The sequence below is a fragment of the Oryx dammah genome, unplaced genomic scaffold, assembly GCF_014754425.2.
Source record: "Oryx dammah isolate SB20612 unplaced genomic scaffold, SCBI_Odam_1.1 HiC_scaffold_19, whole genome shotgun sequence".
NCBI classification, from domain to species: Eukaryota; Metazoa; Chordata; class Mammalia; order Artiodactyla; family Bovidae; genus Oryx; species Oryx dammah.
The window spans coordinates 489,907-506,574 of NW_024070203.1; the positions used below are offsets into that span (position 1 = coordinate 489,907).

At 39.4% G+C, this 16,668-nt stretch overlaps 1 protein-coding gene across 1 annotated transcript; it reads right to left on the minus strand.

Moving 5' to 3' along the window:
* Window positions 1–2,116: 2,116 nt before the first annotated feature.
* Window positions 2,117–16,143, minus strand: DDX43 (DEAD-box helicase 43). The gene is made up of 16 exons (XM_040262164.1): window positions 15,894–16,143; window positions 12,780–12,835; window positions 12,379–12,505; window positions 11,449–11,574; window positions 9,880–9,961; window positions 8,766–8,922; window positions 8,419–8,537; window positions 7,858–7,959; window positions 7,332–7,473; window positions 6,709–6,809; window positions 5,520–5,607; window positions 4,752–4,879; window positions 4,436–4,545; window positions 3,719–3,857; window positions 2,806–2,893; window positions 2,117–2,233 (listed from the first exon to the last, which is right to left on the minus strand). The coding sequence occupies exons 1-16, from the start codon at window positions 16,141–16,143 to the stop codon at window positions 2,117–2,119; spliced, it is 1,932 nt and encodes a 643-aa protein (XP_040118098.1).
* Between the last annotated feature and the right edge of the window lie 525 nt (window positions 16,144–16,668).

Genomic DNA, 16,668 nt, shown 5'->3' on the forward strand with positions numbered 1-16,668 from the left:
GCAACAGGATTAAAGCAACTTTCACAGAAATGAACTTTCCCAAGATTTACTTGGGCCTGGGGAGGGAGGCTAAAATGTAACATACAGTTGTTGCTATTTTGGTCTATGAAATTCCTTTACTGTTTCATTTCCAAGTATTAAGAAAAATACCACCAAATAAAACACTGTAAGTCAGAAAGAGAAAGACAAATATTGTGTATTAATGCAGGGGTATGGAATCTAGAAAGATGTTACTGATGAACCTATTTGTAAGGCAGAGATGGAGATGCAGACATAGAGAACAGGCTACAGACTTGTGGACACAGTGGGGGAAGAGAGGTGGGGCCAACTGAGAGAATAGCATGGAGACATACATATGACCTTATATAAAACCAGGGCAAGTGGGAGCTTGCTCTGTGACACAGGGAGCTCAACCTAGTGCTCGGTGACAACCTGGAGGGGTAGGAAGGGAGGGAGTTTCAGCAGGAAGGGGACATATGTATACCCTGTGGCTGAGTCATGCTGATGTATGGCAGAAACCAACACAAGACTGTAAAGTAATTGTTCTCCAATAGAAAAAAAAAAAAGAAAGAACCATGATGTGGTAAACACAGAATTAAAGGCTACTGAGAAAGAGAGACCAGAATGCCTTTTTATTATAGAAAAACATTTACTGTGTTAACATTTTCACTGCTAAGATATCTGAACAAGATTTAAATAAACCCCTTAGACTGACCTTCACATAGCAACATTATAGGAGACAAAATTTACTTTTTTAAAAAATAAAGATACTAAAAAGTGAAACTTTACATTCTTTAATATCCATAAAAAATTTCAACTCAAGTTTACTTTTTGCTTTATTAAGGAAAGTATAAAATATTCAATTCTACATTTTAAACACTATTATTTTAAGATTCAGATATCTCTTCATACTGCCAGCATGTTTCCAATACTTGCACAGTACCTTAAATAACTGTAACTCTGAAAAATCTTGAACTCTGAAAAATAGAAAAACACATATTGAGGTAGTGTGCCATCCTAACAGGGCAAGGTGATCCTTGACTCCTCTAGTGATTAGTGAGGCTGAGCATCGTTAACTTGTTGGACATTTGAGTGTCTTTGTAGAAATGTCCATTCAAGTTCTTTGTGCATGTTCTAATCAGGTTGTTTATGTTCAGTTTTAGGAGTTCTCTATGTTATAGATATTATTCCCTTATGTGGTTTTCTCCATTGTTTATTCATATGGCTCCGTACTGCATATTTGCATCCAGGGGAATTACTGGATCAAGGGGTGTATGGGGAATTCCCTGTTTGTTCAATGGTTAGGACTCAATGCTTTCACTGCTGGGGACCGGGTTCAATCCTCTCAGGGAACTAAGATCTCACAACCTGCAAAGCATAGCTAAAAACCAAAATAAAACAAAAAGGTAAATATATTTACAATTAATACACTGCCACCTAATTGCTCAGGTGTAAGAGGTTACACTAATTTACACCTCCACCAATTCCATTATATTCCATTATATGCTTAATGATCTCTCCAGACAACTTAAAAGATTTTTTTTCACTTTTGAATTAATAATTCTAAGATATATTAACTAGAATTTAGGGAACAGATAAAGAATAGAGGTGTGGGGCATGTGTGTGGTTGTGTCCAACTCTTTGTAACCTCATGGACTGTGCACCCCACCAGGTTCCTCTGACCATGGAATTCTCCAGGCAAGAATAATGGAGCAGGTAGCCAGTCCCTTCTCCAGGTATCTTCCCAACCCAGGAATCAAACCTGGATCTCCCACAATGCAGGTAGATTCTTTACCATCTGAGCCACAGGGAAGCTCAAAAGTTTCAAAGAATTCTCCAGGCAAGAATATTAGAGTGTGTATCTGTTCCCTTCTCCAGGGGATCTTCTCGATCCAGGGATTGAACCTGGGTCTCCTGCATTGCAGGGAGATTCTTTATCATAGGCCCCCAATAAAGAATAAGACCTGACTTATTATGTTAATGGCTCTTAGAGATAATGCTGATTGTAATAAACACACTAACAAAACCTAGCTAAGGAAAATAGGCATTTGAAAGTCCATGAGTTTTTCAAATTTTACCTTTTTTAGTAGGCTGGTACCACTTTTCTAAACAGACATTAATGATAAAGCTTCCTGGGTTTTCCTTGGGGTCTTCCCCATTTGTTTTCTGTTTCTTTTTTCAGTTTATTTGCTTTGTATCTCTCAGCCATTGAGACAAGATCCTCTGGGACACTCTGAAGCCAATAAATGTCTTATTAGGATTGAGATGATTCCTTTAACATATCAGCTTTTCTATAACATGCTAAAATGCCTCCAGATAGTCAGAGAATCTCCATAACTGATTGCAGATACCTTCCAAACAGAATGGAATGTGTCCTCTGCATAGTCAACACTGACTTTTCAAGGTATAACAACCAGTCTGGTGGTAAAACCCCCCATCAGTAGATACGCAGCCTTCCTGTTGACATGGCCCTTCATCCACTTCCCAGTGCCTTTATCTGGTGCCATTTTCTCCTCTTGAGGCATGAGGATGTGCCCTGCTTCCTCTACACTCTCCAACCTCCACCCACTGGGCTCTTCCTCAGCAGCATTCAGTGATGCTCCTCCACATTAGAACAGGCTCCCCAGTTATACATTATATTATATCATCATATTATATTATAGCACCTCATCTTTGCCATGTTACAACCCTCAAAACACTCATAATTATTTGCTTAATATCTGTATTCTCTGATAGGTTGTAAGGCCCAGTACTTAGAATAAATGAAACTTGAACCTTATAGAAAACAGAGTTGCATATTCTCACCTGATTTGCTCTTTCCAGAATATTAATTAATTCACCAGCAATCTTCCAATCATTTCTAGTGATAAGGGTAATAGATACCCCAGTCCTCCTTCAAGGGGGGAAAAAGTTAATGTAATTTTATTTATAATTTATAGTAATGATTCAGCTAGCAAAATTGAATAAAACTATAGCAAAACATCAATTCTTTCACAAGCCCAGCTATGTATGATGCAGTAGGATTTAGCCATTCAGACAAAGAAGATGTAGTACATATATACAATGGCTGAATACTACTCAGCCATAAAAAAAGAATGAAATAATACCACTTGCAGCAACATGGGTGGACCTAGAGATTATCACAATAAGTGAAGTAAATCAGACAGAGAAACACAAATATCATATGGTATTATTTATACATGGAATCGAAAATATGATACAAATGAACCTATCTCTGAAAGAGAAACAGAATGACAGACATAGAGAACAGACTCATGGTTGCCAAGAGGGACAGATTTGGTGGAAAAATGGAGTGGGAGGTTGGGGACAGCAGTGGAAGCTTTCACACACAGGAGGTCTAACAGCTAGTTCCTACTGTATACAGCACAAAGAACTATTAATATATTCGAAACCTGTGATAAACCATAATGGAAAAGAATATTAAAATATATATATATATGTATCACTGAATCAATTTGCTGTACAGCCGTAATTAACAGAACATTGTAAATCAACCACTTCAGTTTTAAAAAAAAACATTTAGGCACTGAAATAGCAATTTGGGATCTAATCTTCAGCTGATCAAACAGCACATCACAGGAGTTTTATGACTCTGCTCAAAGAGAGAAAGCAAAGGTCTTCTTTTTCAAGGTAAGGACAGTCTGTGAGAAGAATGAGGGGTATCCCCGGGGTTGGTGGGCAGGCTCCACAGACTTACCCTGCTCTCCCGGTACGTCCCACTCTGTGGACATATTCTTCGATGTTTCGGGGAAAATCATAATTATAGACATGTGTTACATCATGGACATCAAGACCACGAGATGCTAAATCAGTAGCAATCAGTATTCGCACTTTACCTGCAGAGTGAAACCCAAAGAATACAGACACATTCTGGTACAAACCAACCCAAGACATATCTGTCCCCTATTAGCTAATCAGGTGAAATATTACTACTTTGAATATTAAAAAAAACTTAAGGAGAGTGCATGGGGAAAGGGTTACTTAGTCTTTCTTTTTTCTGGCCACAGGCATGTGGGATCTTAGTTCCCCAACCAGGGATGGAACCTATACCCCCTGCATTGGAAGTTAAAGAGTCTTAACAACTAGGCCACCAGGAAGTCTCTACTTCATCTTTTTTAACTGCTGGCAATTTACAACAGAATAGATACCACCATCCAAATGGTTCATGAATCATGTCAAAGATATATGCCTTTCAGGTAAATTAAGACAACCATCCCCCACTGGAAATTCTTACCTTGATATCTAGGTTTTAAACATGCGCTGAAGAAAGAGAATCTGATTAACATTTAGAGCTAGTTCTGGGATCTGTTAGCTGAAGGCAAATATTAGACATGGGTTCCATGAAAGGTGCTATCACTCAGGAAGACCAGGCATTGGGCAGTTTTAAACTGCAATATCAACTGTATAAATGTACCTGTTTTAAAGCTTTTTAATGCTCTCTCTCTATCACTCTGTTCTCTATTGCCATGCAGAGACTCTACTGATATACGCCGGATACCCAGGTCACTTGATAAATGATCAGCCCTAAAACAAAAAATAAAAGTCAGGGGTCTAATTGCTTATTTGAATACCACAATCAATTCATTACTGTTATCTCCCCTGGCAAGAGTCTGAAGTAATGTACATATTTTAAGACATACACCCTTCCCTCCTTTGAAATGATTATACAAATAGAAACAATGCTAAAACAAACACATGACTGATGATTTCAACGTAAAAAATACACTCACACAGCTTTCCGGCTGACAAATATTATGACTTTGTCCTTGGGAGACATGCTCTCGATGAAAGCTTGGATATGTGATCTTTTCTCATCTTCTGTGGTGACAATTATATTTTGTGTCACGGTACTTACAGCCTAAAGGATTCACAGATCAGCATTAATGGGCAAACCCCTTAATGGCTCAAAATCCATCTTACTTCCGTCATTGGTTAAATGTTTTAATAAACTGCCAGCAGAAAAAATGGCAAGTTCTTCCAAAAATCTCCCGTTCCTACTCAAGGATTTAGAGCTTGGTCTTTGACTTTTACCACTTAGTTACCCAAGATAAGTTCGAAATTTCGAATGCTTGTCAATGAGCTGAAAGCAACTGGTTGCTATCATTTGAAAAGGAATAATCATGGGTTGAGGCCAAGCTTACAATAACCATTGCCATAAATTATGGCTATAGCCTTTACAATGTTCAGCTTATGACACTAAGAGCTTCAATCAAGTATTGTGACAACTTAATACAAAATTTCCAAATATCATTGTTACCATTTTTCTGCCCCAAGATGAAATAGATTCTGAAGTCTTTATCCTGTCTTTTGTGAAATCTAAAATAAGCCTAGGCAACAACTTGTTATTAATTACCACTGATTTAAGTAAAAGGTCAATTTTCATTAATAATTAGTTAAAAGGCCAATTTCAATTATGAAGTGAAAGGCCAATGAACTTTATAATGGCAAAACATTTACAAAATTAATAAGATATAAATAGTAATTAAAAATAAGCTTACGACTAGATCCAAAGTACCAACATACACAATCATGGGCTCTTTCAAATAAGATTGTGCAAGTCTACGAACAGCATATGGCCATGTTGCACTAGAGATAAAATGTAATACAAAAATGTTAAAATATTTGTTAGGAATCAAACATTACTAAGTTTCCCTAAGAACGCTATGAACCAAATTACCCAGGAAAGACAAACAGTACTTTTGAATGAGGCTGACTTCACAGAAAATATATGGTTCATAATGAACTGCTCAAAGAAGCTACTAGATTAAATCTTCAAATAAGTTTAATAGGTTTATAAACAAAAGGTGAAGGAGAGGTATACCTTTCCCATCTAAGGGGACCTAAAATGAATTCAGGTGTTAGATTAGTTTTCTCTTGGCCTTTATAAATGGTAAAAAATAAAAGTAAAAACCCAGCGTTTTTCATACATTGTGTGTGTGTATGTGCGTGCGCGTGGGCGCGTGTGCTCAGTTGTATCTGACTCTTTGCAACTCAATGGACTGTAGCCTGCCAGCCTCTTCTCTCCATGGGATTTTCCAGGCAAAAATGCTGGAGTGGGTTGCCATTACCTACTCCAGGGTATCTTTCCAACCTAGGAATCAAACTTGAGCCTCTCGCATCTTCTACACTGGCAGGCAGATTCTTTACCACTGCACCACCTGGGAGCCCTTTTTCATACATTGTCGGCAGACAAAACCAAGAGCTTGAGCCAAATAAAAACATTTTAACTGTAATGATGATTGGATATGTAAATTCAGATGTTTCTTCAGTCATATATTATGAAAACAACCACCTTCTGTACTTTCATACTAATTAACAAGGTTTACTTAGGAAACAAAATGAATAAATTTAGTGTATTTCCCCAGTTATATACTCTTCCTTGCCTCAGTTTATCTTGGCTAAAAAGTGTTCTGTGATCAAATATTCACCTCTAAGGATAGATGGTTAGTTTTTCCAATCTGAGACCCCCTATAGAACAGTTTCCCCAGGATGTTTTCATAAAAATCTTATTTTTAATTCAGGAAACCCAATAGTCAGTGTTAAACTGTTGCATTGAGTTGCTATACTAAGTGATAACATATCTTTCACCAACAGATCTCAAAATACTTTTAAGTAAGGCTCTAAAATCAAATGAATTCTGTTCCACTGGTTCTACTTTGCAGACTGGCAAATTAAACATATACCTACCTTGTCATAACTGTCTGCCTGTCTGGACGTACATCTAATAAAATCTTCATTATCTGGGGTTCAAATCCCATATCCAGCATTTTGTCAGCTTCATCTAATACCTGCATTAGAAAGGGCTACATTAGGGGAATTTCCTGGTGGACAAGTGGTTAAGACTCTGTGCTTTCACTACCGAGGATGTGGGTTCAGTACCTGGTAGTGGGACTAAGATCCTGCAAGCCACACAGCAAAGCCAAAAAAGGGCTAGATTAGATGTGGACGATAGCTAACATACATGTTCTTTCCCTATGAATATTAAGATAACTTTCTCATTTCCTCCACTACCTAAACTATGTGTACTTGCAACACCATTGATTTGACAACATAAAGTTTCTAAATATATTCAATGAAAATATAATTTAAATGTCTAAAGTATTCATGTGGAATTCTTTTGTACTTATCTGCATTTTCTAACATTTATAAAATGTTAAAATGGAATTATCTTTAAAATGTGTATTTTAACAAACTAGAGGGAATGAGAAGCATTCCTAGGATTTAAAACTATTATGAAATGGACAGCCATTCTAAAAGGTTTGATGAGAGCTTCTTCCTCCCAGGGCCCCAAACCCCTGCTCCAAGATTACCAGGTAGGTTATGCTTTTCAGGTACACAAAGTTATTCATCTGTAGATCATGGAGTCTTCCGGGAGTGGCGATGATAATGTCTACACCTTTTGATAAGTCTTTTATTTGTCCATCTCTATCGCCACCACCATATATACAAACACTTAAAAAAAATACAGAGGTTCATGTTCAGGTGAGGAATACCCCTTCACAATTCAAAATCCCAATGAACCTAAGCCCATTTAGGGTATGAAATTTTAAAAAGTATATAAATCAAAAGTATCAGGCTAAGTATAGTCCTGGCCCCTTTCTGAGAACGATCCATAGCCATCAACCCACACTGATGTGTCCTACAAGGTCCATGTTCGAATCCTCATTACTTGTCCCCACCACCCCAGCTAACAGTCAATTTGAATGAGGGGTAATCAATGCCTGGCCACATACTGAGCCAATGACGTCTCATTATGTGTGGAAACAATGAGGAGGATGTCTAAAGCTACAAAGGATTAAAATGCTGGTTCAGGGATGGCCAAAGAAAGCAACTCACCTTTTAAGACCTCTGTATGAGTATTCAGAGCACTCGGCATCCACCTGCAGAGCCAACTCGCGAGTTGGGGTGAGGACTAACATGCCAGGCCCGTTCCTGGCTCTTTGGAGAAAAAGCACATCAGTATCCATCTCAGGCACACAGGACCTTCGTCCAGTGCCTTCAAAATCAGCAGCAATGAACATCTAAGTCATCAACATGCACGTCTCATAAAAGTGGAGAAATAAAAAGAAAAACAGCCTGACCAAAGAATCCTAGAGCCCAGACACGAGCCTTCTCATGGAACACAGCCAGTGCTTTTCTGTGTCAGACATTCTCAGAGGACTGTACTGAACATGGTCATTTGAATAAACTTTCCAACATCTCATTGTGAAGACGTGTGGTGGATATTACCTGCTGCTTCCTGAAAATGTTTCATCCATTTATATCCACCCACACAACAGAAAGTGATTTTTCTCTGAGATGAGGCACTGCCCTTAGACCAGAGCAATCACACATTGCATTTTTTGGAATTCTTATCTACTAAACCCCTAAAGAGTACCCAGACGTAGAAATTCTTACACAGGTTGGGAGTTAATATGAATAAATCCAGGCATTAAGTAGGACAGTGTCTTCCCTGTTCCAGTCTGGGCTACTCCTATCAGATCTATTCCTTGTAGGATGATTGGCCACGCCTGTGACTAGAGCAGAATGATAAATATTAAAATAAAAAGTACATTTCTTTCTGTCAAGTATTCCTCCTCTCCCAGCCCCAAACTTCTCAACATTTTGAGTGCTAGGCTGTGGTGGATGTGCTGGGAGGATGCTTATAAGAGACAGCTGTCCCTGGTGTTATAAGTTCAAATGACCAGAAATTGGCAGGGGGAAGGGGGGGAGCCAGTGAAATGTTAGAATTAAAGAAAGCATACCTGAATTGGTGTTGGCTTTTGAAAACCTGCCTTTTGAATATTTCTCATAACTTCAGGGTAACAGTGAAATGCATCCTCAAAATTACAAGTAGGGTTAGGAAGAGGACGTTTCTCACCATCTTTCAAGTCATCACAAATTATATTATAATTTTCCTTCCTTTAAGAATATAGAACAAGGATTAAGGATTAGTGGCTTTGATCACTTTACTCCCCAAGTAAGAAATTTTTTCAAACATTAAGGGCATATCTAGGAATTCAACGGCAACTGATTGGAATCAGACTGTTGGTTAAATTATAGTAAAAAAGTAATACAAAATAGAAGCTAGTTCATCTTTTTTTTATCAGAACAGTTCCAGAGAAGAAAAATAATTACATTGTATGCATGAAAGCCAATGAAAATTTCATGAAAAGGTTGAGCATAGAAACTGAAAATTTATACTTCATGAATCAAAGTCAGATTTGGCAAACACCTGAGGGCCTATAACATTTCACACACATTTCCTTAATTAATCTTCAGCAATCCTTTGAAGTGGGAATTACTCTCATTGGACAGATGGTCTTTAGTTATTTGTCCATTGTCAGAGCCCTACCTCAATCCTAGAATAACTTCTATGTCTGCTGTACCATACTATCTCAGTTTTATAAAAGATATTAATAGGAAAAATGTTACCATTAGGACTTTTAGTTCCATATAATAGAGATTTAAGAGTAAGAAATTATTCTATTACTCAGATATCAGATCAATTTCTTATGATTCCCAACAGTTGTAGAAATAATTCTATAAAATTACTGCTGAATACAACAAAACCTTAACCATGTCTCTCTTTAAATTTAAACATTAAAATTCAGTTCCTCAATTATATGCGCTATATTTTAAGTGTTTAATAACCATATATGGATAGTAACTACTCTAAAAACAGATACAACCCATTTTCCCTCTTTGCCAAAAGTTGTACTGATTAGCAATCTCTAATATATGATTTCAGATGCAACCAAGTTTTCTTTTGAATATAAATAAAGTTTCAAATACAATCATTTAAAGTCTTTTCTGAGTGAGCTAATTTACTAGCCTAATTCTACAAATACTCACTAAAAAGCATTAAAACTAACCCACCTCCAATTGTCTACTTGTTCTTGTGACATTGAACTTGTTTTTTCTGACTCTATGTAAAAGTTTTTCTTAACTGGAGGCAAACCTGCGGAAAAAAAAACAAAATTTAAACTTCGATTAGTAATGAGAATTCACATTTTACTGTCATTTATTCAAAGCAATAGAAATCAAACTAAAATATATATCAAGTTCGCCTTGCAGACATGGGGATTTTAGATAGTTGTTCTATACTTTGCCAACCTCTAGGAGATCTCCAATTTTGGTTTGTCTTTCAATTACATTTTTCACCCAAGAAAGAGATCTTGAATAATTAAATACAAAATAAAATAAGCCATGCTTTACAAGACACTCAGTCATCACAACTGACAAATCTTTTTTCATAGCAGATTAATTGTCTTTGCTTTGAAGATCCATCCCATTAGTGTTAAGCAATAAAATATTTACCCTTATTCTATTCTCTGAAGCTACTTTGTTTTCTTTTTTAAATGCTCATCAGGACTCCACCAACTTATATCCTTTTCCTGTCCCCTGCTGCTGCTGCTAAGTCACTTCAGTCGTGTCTGACTCTGTGCTACCCCATAGACGGCAGCCCACCAGGCTCCCCATCCCTAGGATTCTCCAGGCAAGAACACTGGAGTGGGTTGCCATTTCCTTCTCCAACCTCTGCCCCAAATCTTCTAACACTTGTGTTGTGATGGCATTGGACAGGCTGACCACCGTAGTCACATAGTAATGGTCACTGCTTAACTTTAAATAAATGGTGTTTTTCTGTCTCATTCTGATCAAATGAAGCTAGAATTTACTCTGAAATTCAATGAATAATATGGAACATTATACTTCATATATAATTCCAAGTGAGAACTTTTAAAAATCTGTTTCCTCAAGAACTGTATGTACTTATTAAATGTTTTCTCCCTTTTATTTTGCCCTTCTTGGTTAAGAAACTCCAAGATCAACTTTTGCTCAGTCACGGCAAAATGTTAACTTCCAGTTGGCAGGTTTACTCACTTCATTTCCCTTTTGTCCCAATTTTCTAATTTTATTAAACTTGTGCAGTGAATTATCTCAAAGAAGATGAGATATCAAATTTTAACCTCCCATTTATAACATAAACCACAACACTAACATAGAAACTATCATGCCCTAGGCACTACTTATAGCATTTCAAATTCTACTGTCATTTTGCATATAGATTTCATTACTAAGAGCAACACTTTTTACAGAGGCTGCTGCTGCTAAGTCACTTCAGTTGTGTCTGATTCTGTGTGACCCCATAGACGGCAGCCAACCAGACTCCTCTGTCCCTGGGATTCTCCAGGCAAGAACACTGCAGTGGGTTGTCATTTCCTTTTCCAATGCATGAAAGTGAAAAGTGAAAGTCAAGTCGCTCAGTCATGTCCCACTCTTTGTGATCCCATGGACTGCAGCCCACCAGGCTCCTCCATCCATGGGATTTTCCAGGCAAGAGTACTGGAATGGGTTGCCATTGCTTTTGCCATTCACAGAGGCTAAAAACCTCAATTAAGAGGAACAACAATATACTATAGAAAAATGCCAGGATCCAGCACTAACCTGCCCACTTTTTCGCATTCCATTTCAAAATGTTTTCTCGGAATTTATCCCAGTCAATCAACTTCTGCTCTCCTGAAACACCCTTCATTGCATCTTTTCCATCCGAAAGTTGGACAGCAGCAACACCTGTTAAAAAATCCCATATCAGTTTCCAAACAAACCCTACCAATATAAAATCCCAAGCCATTTTACAATTTTCTGTTTTAATAACCCAACAATAATAATGCCTGAAACATAAAATTTAGGAATTTAGTACAACAGTGCCATGACAATTCTGGTCATGGTTTTTCAATTATTTACTTCAGATTTCTGAAAGGCAAAAAAAAAAAAAAATACTGGAGAAGTTAAAAAGCATGAGAAACTAGTGTTTGCTAATAAATCACACATCACTAAATCTTTATAATAATCCTGTGTGGAAGATGCTACCCCAGGTAAACAGAGGAAATAGTATCTTAGAGGCTTTTTAGAGGTACTTTCCCAAGAAACACAAAGATGCAAGGTTGCTAGCTGAATACAAGGCTCTCCTGGAAATGGCTTAATAATGGCTTTCTCTCTAGTCCAAGTATATTTGAGATTTTTAAAAATATCAAATACTTAAGCAGTTTTCAAAGTTAGTCACATTCCAGGGAAATGACCATAGACAGGAGGCTAGGACTAACCCTTGCTCTACTATCAACAGCAAAGTGTACTAAAAGGTTATTCTGCTTTACTCCAAAGTAAAACTGCTAGACTTAACCACAGATATTAAGTGTTTCAGTTTGAGGAAAAGTATTCTGGATTTAATAGAAAAAAAATTCCTTCTATAACATACTAGATTTAATGATGGCAAGCCAAAGCTTTGCTAGCTGGAAAAACAGCTATAATATGGCTTATGACACTGAATAAAACATTAAAAATTTTACAGGGCTCTAGGGGGCAAAACAGACTTACCAAGTTTGGGTTCCGTTTTGTATTCTTCTTGTTTTTTAACAAGATCATCTATCACTGTTTTTGCTTTGCACTGCATTGCCTTGGTGCCAAAGATTCTTACTTCTGCTTCGGGACACCCTCTTATTATCTAGATTCAAGGGGAAAAGCAGGTGAGACAAGTTCCCTTACCATTCCTCTGGCACTCAGTCTCATGTAGTATAAAAATGTAAAGGAAATACAGGATTGCCTTCAATCACCATCTAAGACATAATGAATGGACTACAGCTTAGATGAGTTCTTAAAAAGAACTATGAAAAACTTTGTCAACTTATCCCACCATATGTTAATAACAGGACAGAAATTAGAGTTAGAAATGACCATAAGTCATCCTCTTTAATGATTTAAGAACATAGAAAATTTACCTGTATTTTTGTGTATGTTGAGCTCTGGATCTCTTTTATATTTGACCCACCACGACCTGTTTTTAAAATAAAAGAATTTTTAAAAAATGAAATCAATTACAGGGAACCTATTACCTACTCTGCCTAAAGAACCTTCTCCAGTTCTTCCCAAATCATCCAAACAAAGGCTCCCAAGTTTCAGTAATCACGTTCAGTTTGTTAAAAGGGAAGCAGAAGCTTTCTATTCCAAATTGTGTGGGTGACAGGAGGCCCCTTTCCCTAGATACAAAGAATTCATCATCAGCCTAAGCAAAGATGAACTGGATAAAAGAACGTGAATAAATTGGAACCCTTACACAAAACCAAAAAATTCCAATTAAAAAATGTTCAAAGGTCTTGAATAGACCCTTCTTTGAAGACTTACTTATGACCAATGCATGTATATTAAAAATGATTAAATCATCAGATATGCAAATCAAAACCACAATGACGTATCACCTGTTAAAACAGCTCATCAAAAAGACAAGGGTTGGTGAGGATGTGGAGAATGGGAACCCTTGTGCACTGTGGACAGGAATGGAAACTGATGCAACCACTATGGAAACAGCATGCAGATTCCTTTAAAAACTAAAAATAGAACTACCTATGATCCAGCCATCCCACTTCTGGGAACTTCATACACAAGCATTGAGGGACTTCCCTTGTGATCCAGTGGCTAAGAACCCACCTGCCAATGCAGGGAACCTGGGTTCCATCCCTGCTCAGGGAAAATCCCATATGCCTCAGAGCAAGTAATAAGCCCATGCACCACAACTAATGAAAGCCAATACTCTAGAGAAGCCTGCAACAAGCCAAGAGGAGCCCTCACTCGTGACACAAATAGAGGAAGTCCCTGCACAATCAAAACTAATTAAATAAATACATTTAAAAAATCCTTTTAAAAAAAGAATCAAAACTAAGATCTCAGGATGATAGCTGCATTCCCATATTCATTTCAGCATTATTCGCAATAGCTCAGAGGTGGAAATAACCTAAGGATCTGTGAACAGATGCCTGGATGAAGAAAATGTGGTGTATGCGTACAATGCAAGTTTTCAGCCTTAAAAGGAAATCCTCCCATTTGTGACAACAAAGATAAACCTTGAGAATGAAATGAGACAATAACAACAACAAAAAAGACCCTGCATATTCCACTTCTGCTGCTGCTGCTAAGTCGCTTCAGTTGCGTCCGACTCTGTGCAACCACATAGCAGCCCACCAGGCTCCCTCGTCCCTGGGATTCTCCAGGCAAGAACACCACAGTGGGTTGCCATTTCCTTCTCCAGTGCATGAAAGTGATAAGTGAAAGTGAAGTCGCTCAGTCATGTCCGAATCTCCCGACTCCATGGACTGCAGCTCACCAGGCTCTTCCATCCATGGGATTTTCCAGGCAAGAGTACTAGATTTGGGTGCCATCGCCTTCTCCAATATTCCACTTCTACAAGGTGTCTTATGTAATCAAACTTACAGAAACAAAGTAGAATGGCAATTGCCGGAGGGATGGGGGTAGGGGGGATGATGGGGAAACAGGTGAATGGGGAAATGAATTTTTAATAGGCAGATTCAGTCATGCAAGATGAAAACCTTCTATAGACCTACTACAAAAATTGTTCTCACAGTCAACAATACTGTAAATGTATGTTGTTTACCACAGTTCTTAAAAGGGGGGAAACCTTAATTACAATCATTTCTAAATGCTTTTCAAAAATGGATTTGTAAGACTCAATATATACAAAGAAAAACAACCCTGTTCTTCAGCAGATAAATCATACTCAAGTTAATACCCTACACCTTCTTATCTAAATTGGCTGTCGTCTTTGTTGTTCACTGTGGGGTAAGCTGCCAAAGATTTGACCTTTTTTCCCAAAGATTTCATAAGCCTAAGAGTTGGCTCTCCCAAATCACAGTCTCTATAAACTATTACCTAACCTGCCTCTTGAGAAATCTTGAGAAATCTGTATGCAGGTCAGGAAGCAACAGTTAGAACTGGACATGGAACAACAAACTCCTTTTCCAAAGAGGGAAAGGAGTATGTCAAGGCTTTATATTGTCACCCTGCTTATTTAACTTATATGCAGAGTAGATCATGAGAAATGCTGGGCTGGATGAAGCACAAGCTGGAATCAAGATTCCCGGGAGAAATATCAATAACCTCAGATATGCAGATGACACCACCCTTATGGCAGAAAGGGAAGAGGAACTCAAAAGCCTCTTGATGAAAGTGAAAGAGGAGAGTGAAAAAGTTGGCTTAAAGCTCAACATTCAGAAAACGAAGATCATGGCATCTGGTCCCATCACTTCATGGGAAATAGATGGGGAAACAGTGGAAACAGTGACAGACTTTATTTTTGGAGGCTCCAAAATCAATGCAGATGGTGACTGCAGCAACGAAATTAAAAGACGCTTGCTCCTTGGAAGAAAAGTTATGACCAACCTAGACAGCATATTAAAAAGCAGAGACATTATTTTGCCAACAAAAGTATATCTTGTCAAGGCTATGGTTTTTCCAGTAGTCATGTATGGATGTGAGGGTTGGTCTATAAAGAAAGCAGAGCGCCGAAGAATTGATGCTTTTGAACTGTGGTATTGGAAGAGACTTGAGAGTCCCTTGAACTGCAAGGAGATCCAACCAGTCCATTTTCTAAAGGAGATCAGTCTTGAGTGTTCATTGGAAGGACTGATGCTGAAGTTGAAACTCCAATACTTTGGCCACCTGATGCGAAGAAGTGACTCATCTGAAAAGACCCTGATGCTGGGAAAGACTAAAGGCAGGAGGAGAAGGGGACGACAGAGGATGAGATGGTTGGATGGCATCGCTGACTCCATGGACATAAGCTGGGTAAACTCCGGGAGTTGGTGATGGACAGGGAGGCCTGGTGTGCTGCAGTCCACAGGGTCGCAGAGTCGGACACGATTGAGAGACTGAACTGACTGAACTGATCAACTATCAGTTGCACTCAACGCCATCAGTTTAGCAGTAAAGTACGTCAGAAACCTCGGGGTGGGGCGGGGGGAGGGGACAAGCCCGCTCGCAGGCAGGTGACTGGAGGCGAGTTGGGCGGGGTGGGAGTGCCCTAGGCCCCGCCCCGCTCTCACCGATCACGGCGCCCACGCAGTCGTTCTTCAGCTTGAAGGAGAGCGGCGGTTCTCGAATACCCGCGCCCTCAGGCTGCTGGAGGCCAAAGGAGCCCCTCTGGGCTCCACCCGCGCAGGTCCTTTGGCCTCTTCCACCGCCTTGGCTTGGCTCCTCCGCTGGCTTCGTATCCGGAGCCCGAGGCAGCGCCTCATCACGCCGGGCAGGAGCAACCCAGGAGGAGGCGTTGGCGCCGGTTTCTGGCCGAGACATGGCTCCGCGAACAAGATCCGGCCTGCACCCTCGGAGCGCCGTCGAAGGCTAGTCCTAAAGGGCCGCCACGCAGCCGCGGCTCCGGCCCTTGCGCGCCGGCGCGCCGCCCCGGCCGCCTCCCATTGGCGGGTGCCACGCCCTGAGCGGGGCCGGACCAATGGTCTCCCTCCGTTCTTCGCCCCCGCCGATCCGCGAGCGCCGACAGCAGGCCGTGCGCCCGCCTCTGGTGCCTTGGGCCTTCCGCGCTCGCATGTGGCCTGGCCGCCGCGAGCACCCGCGGCTCAGTGATGCAGACGTAACAGTCACGTTCACAGTGTTTGTTGTTTTTGAAAGCATAATGCACAAGTGTTGAATTATCCCTATTTGAATGGTCTTATTTCTGGAGAACAGCAAGACATTTTGTACTCTTTACATTCTTTAAAGGCTTCCACAGGTTTTGGCAAACACACGTGATCCTTTAGAGTAGTTCTAGGTGTGTCAGTGGACTCAGAATCAACCTACCTCATCAGCGCTTTAAGACGTGTT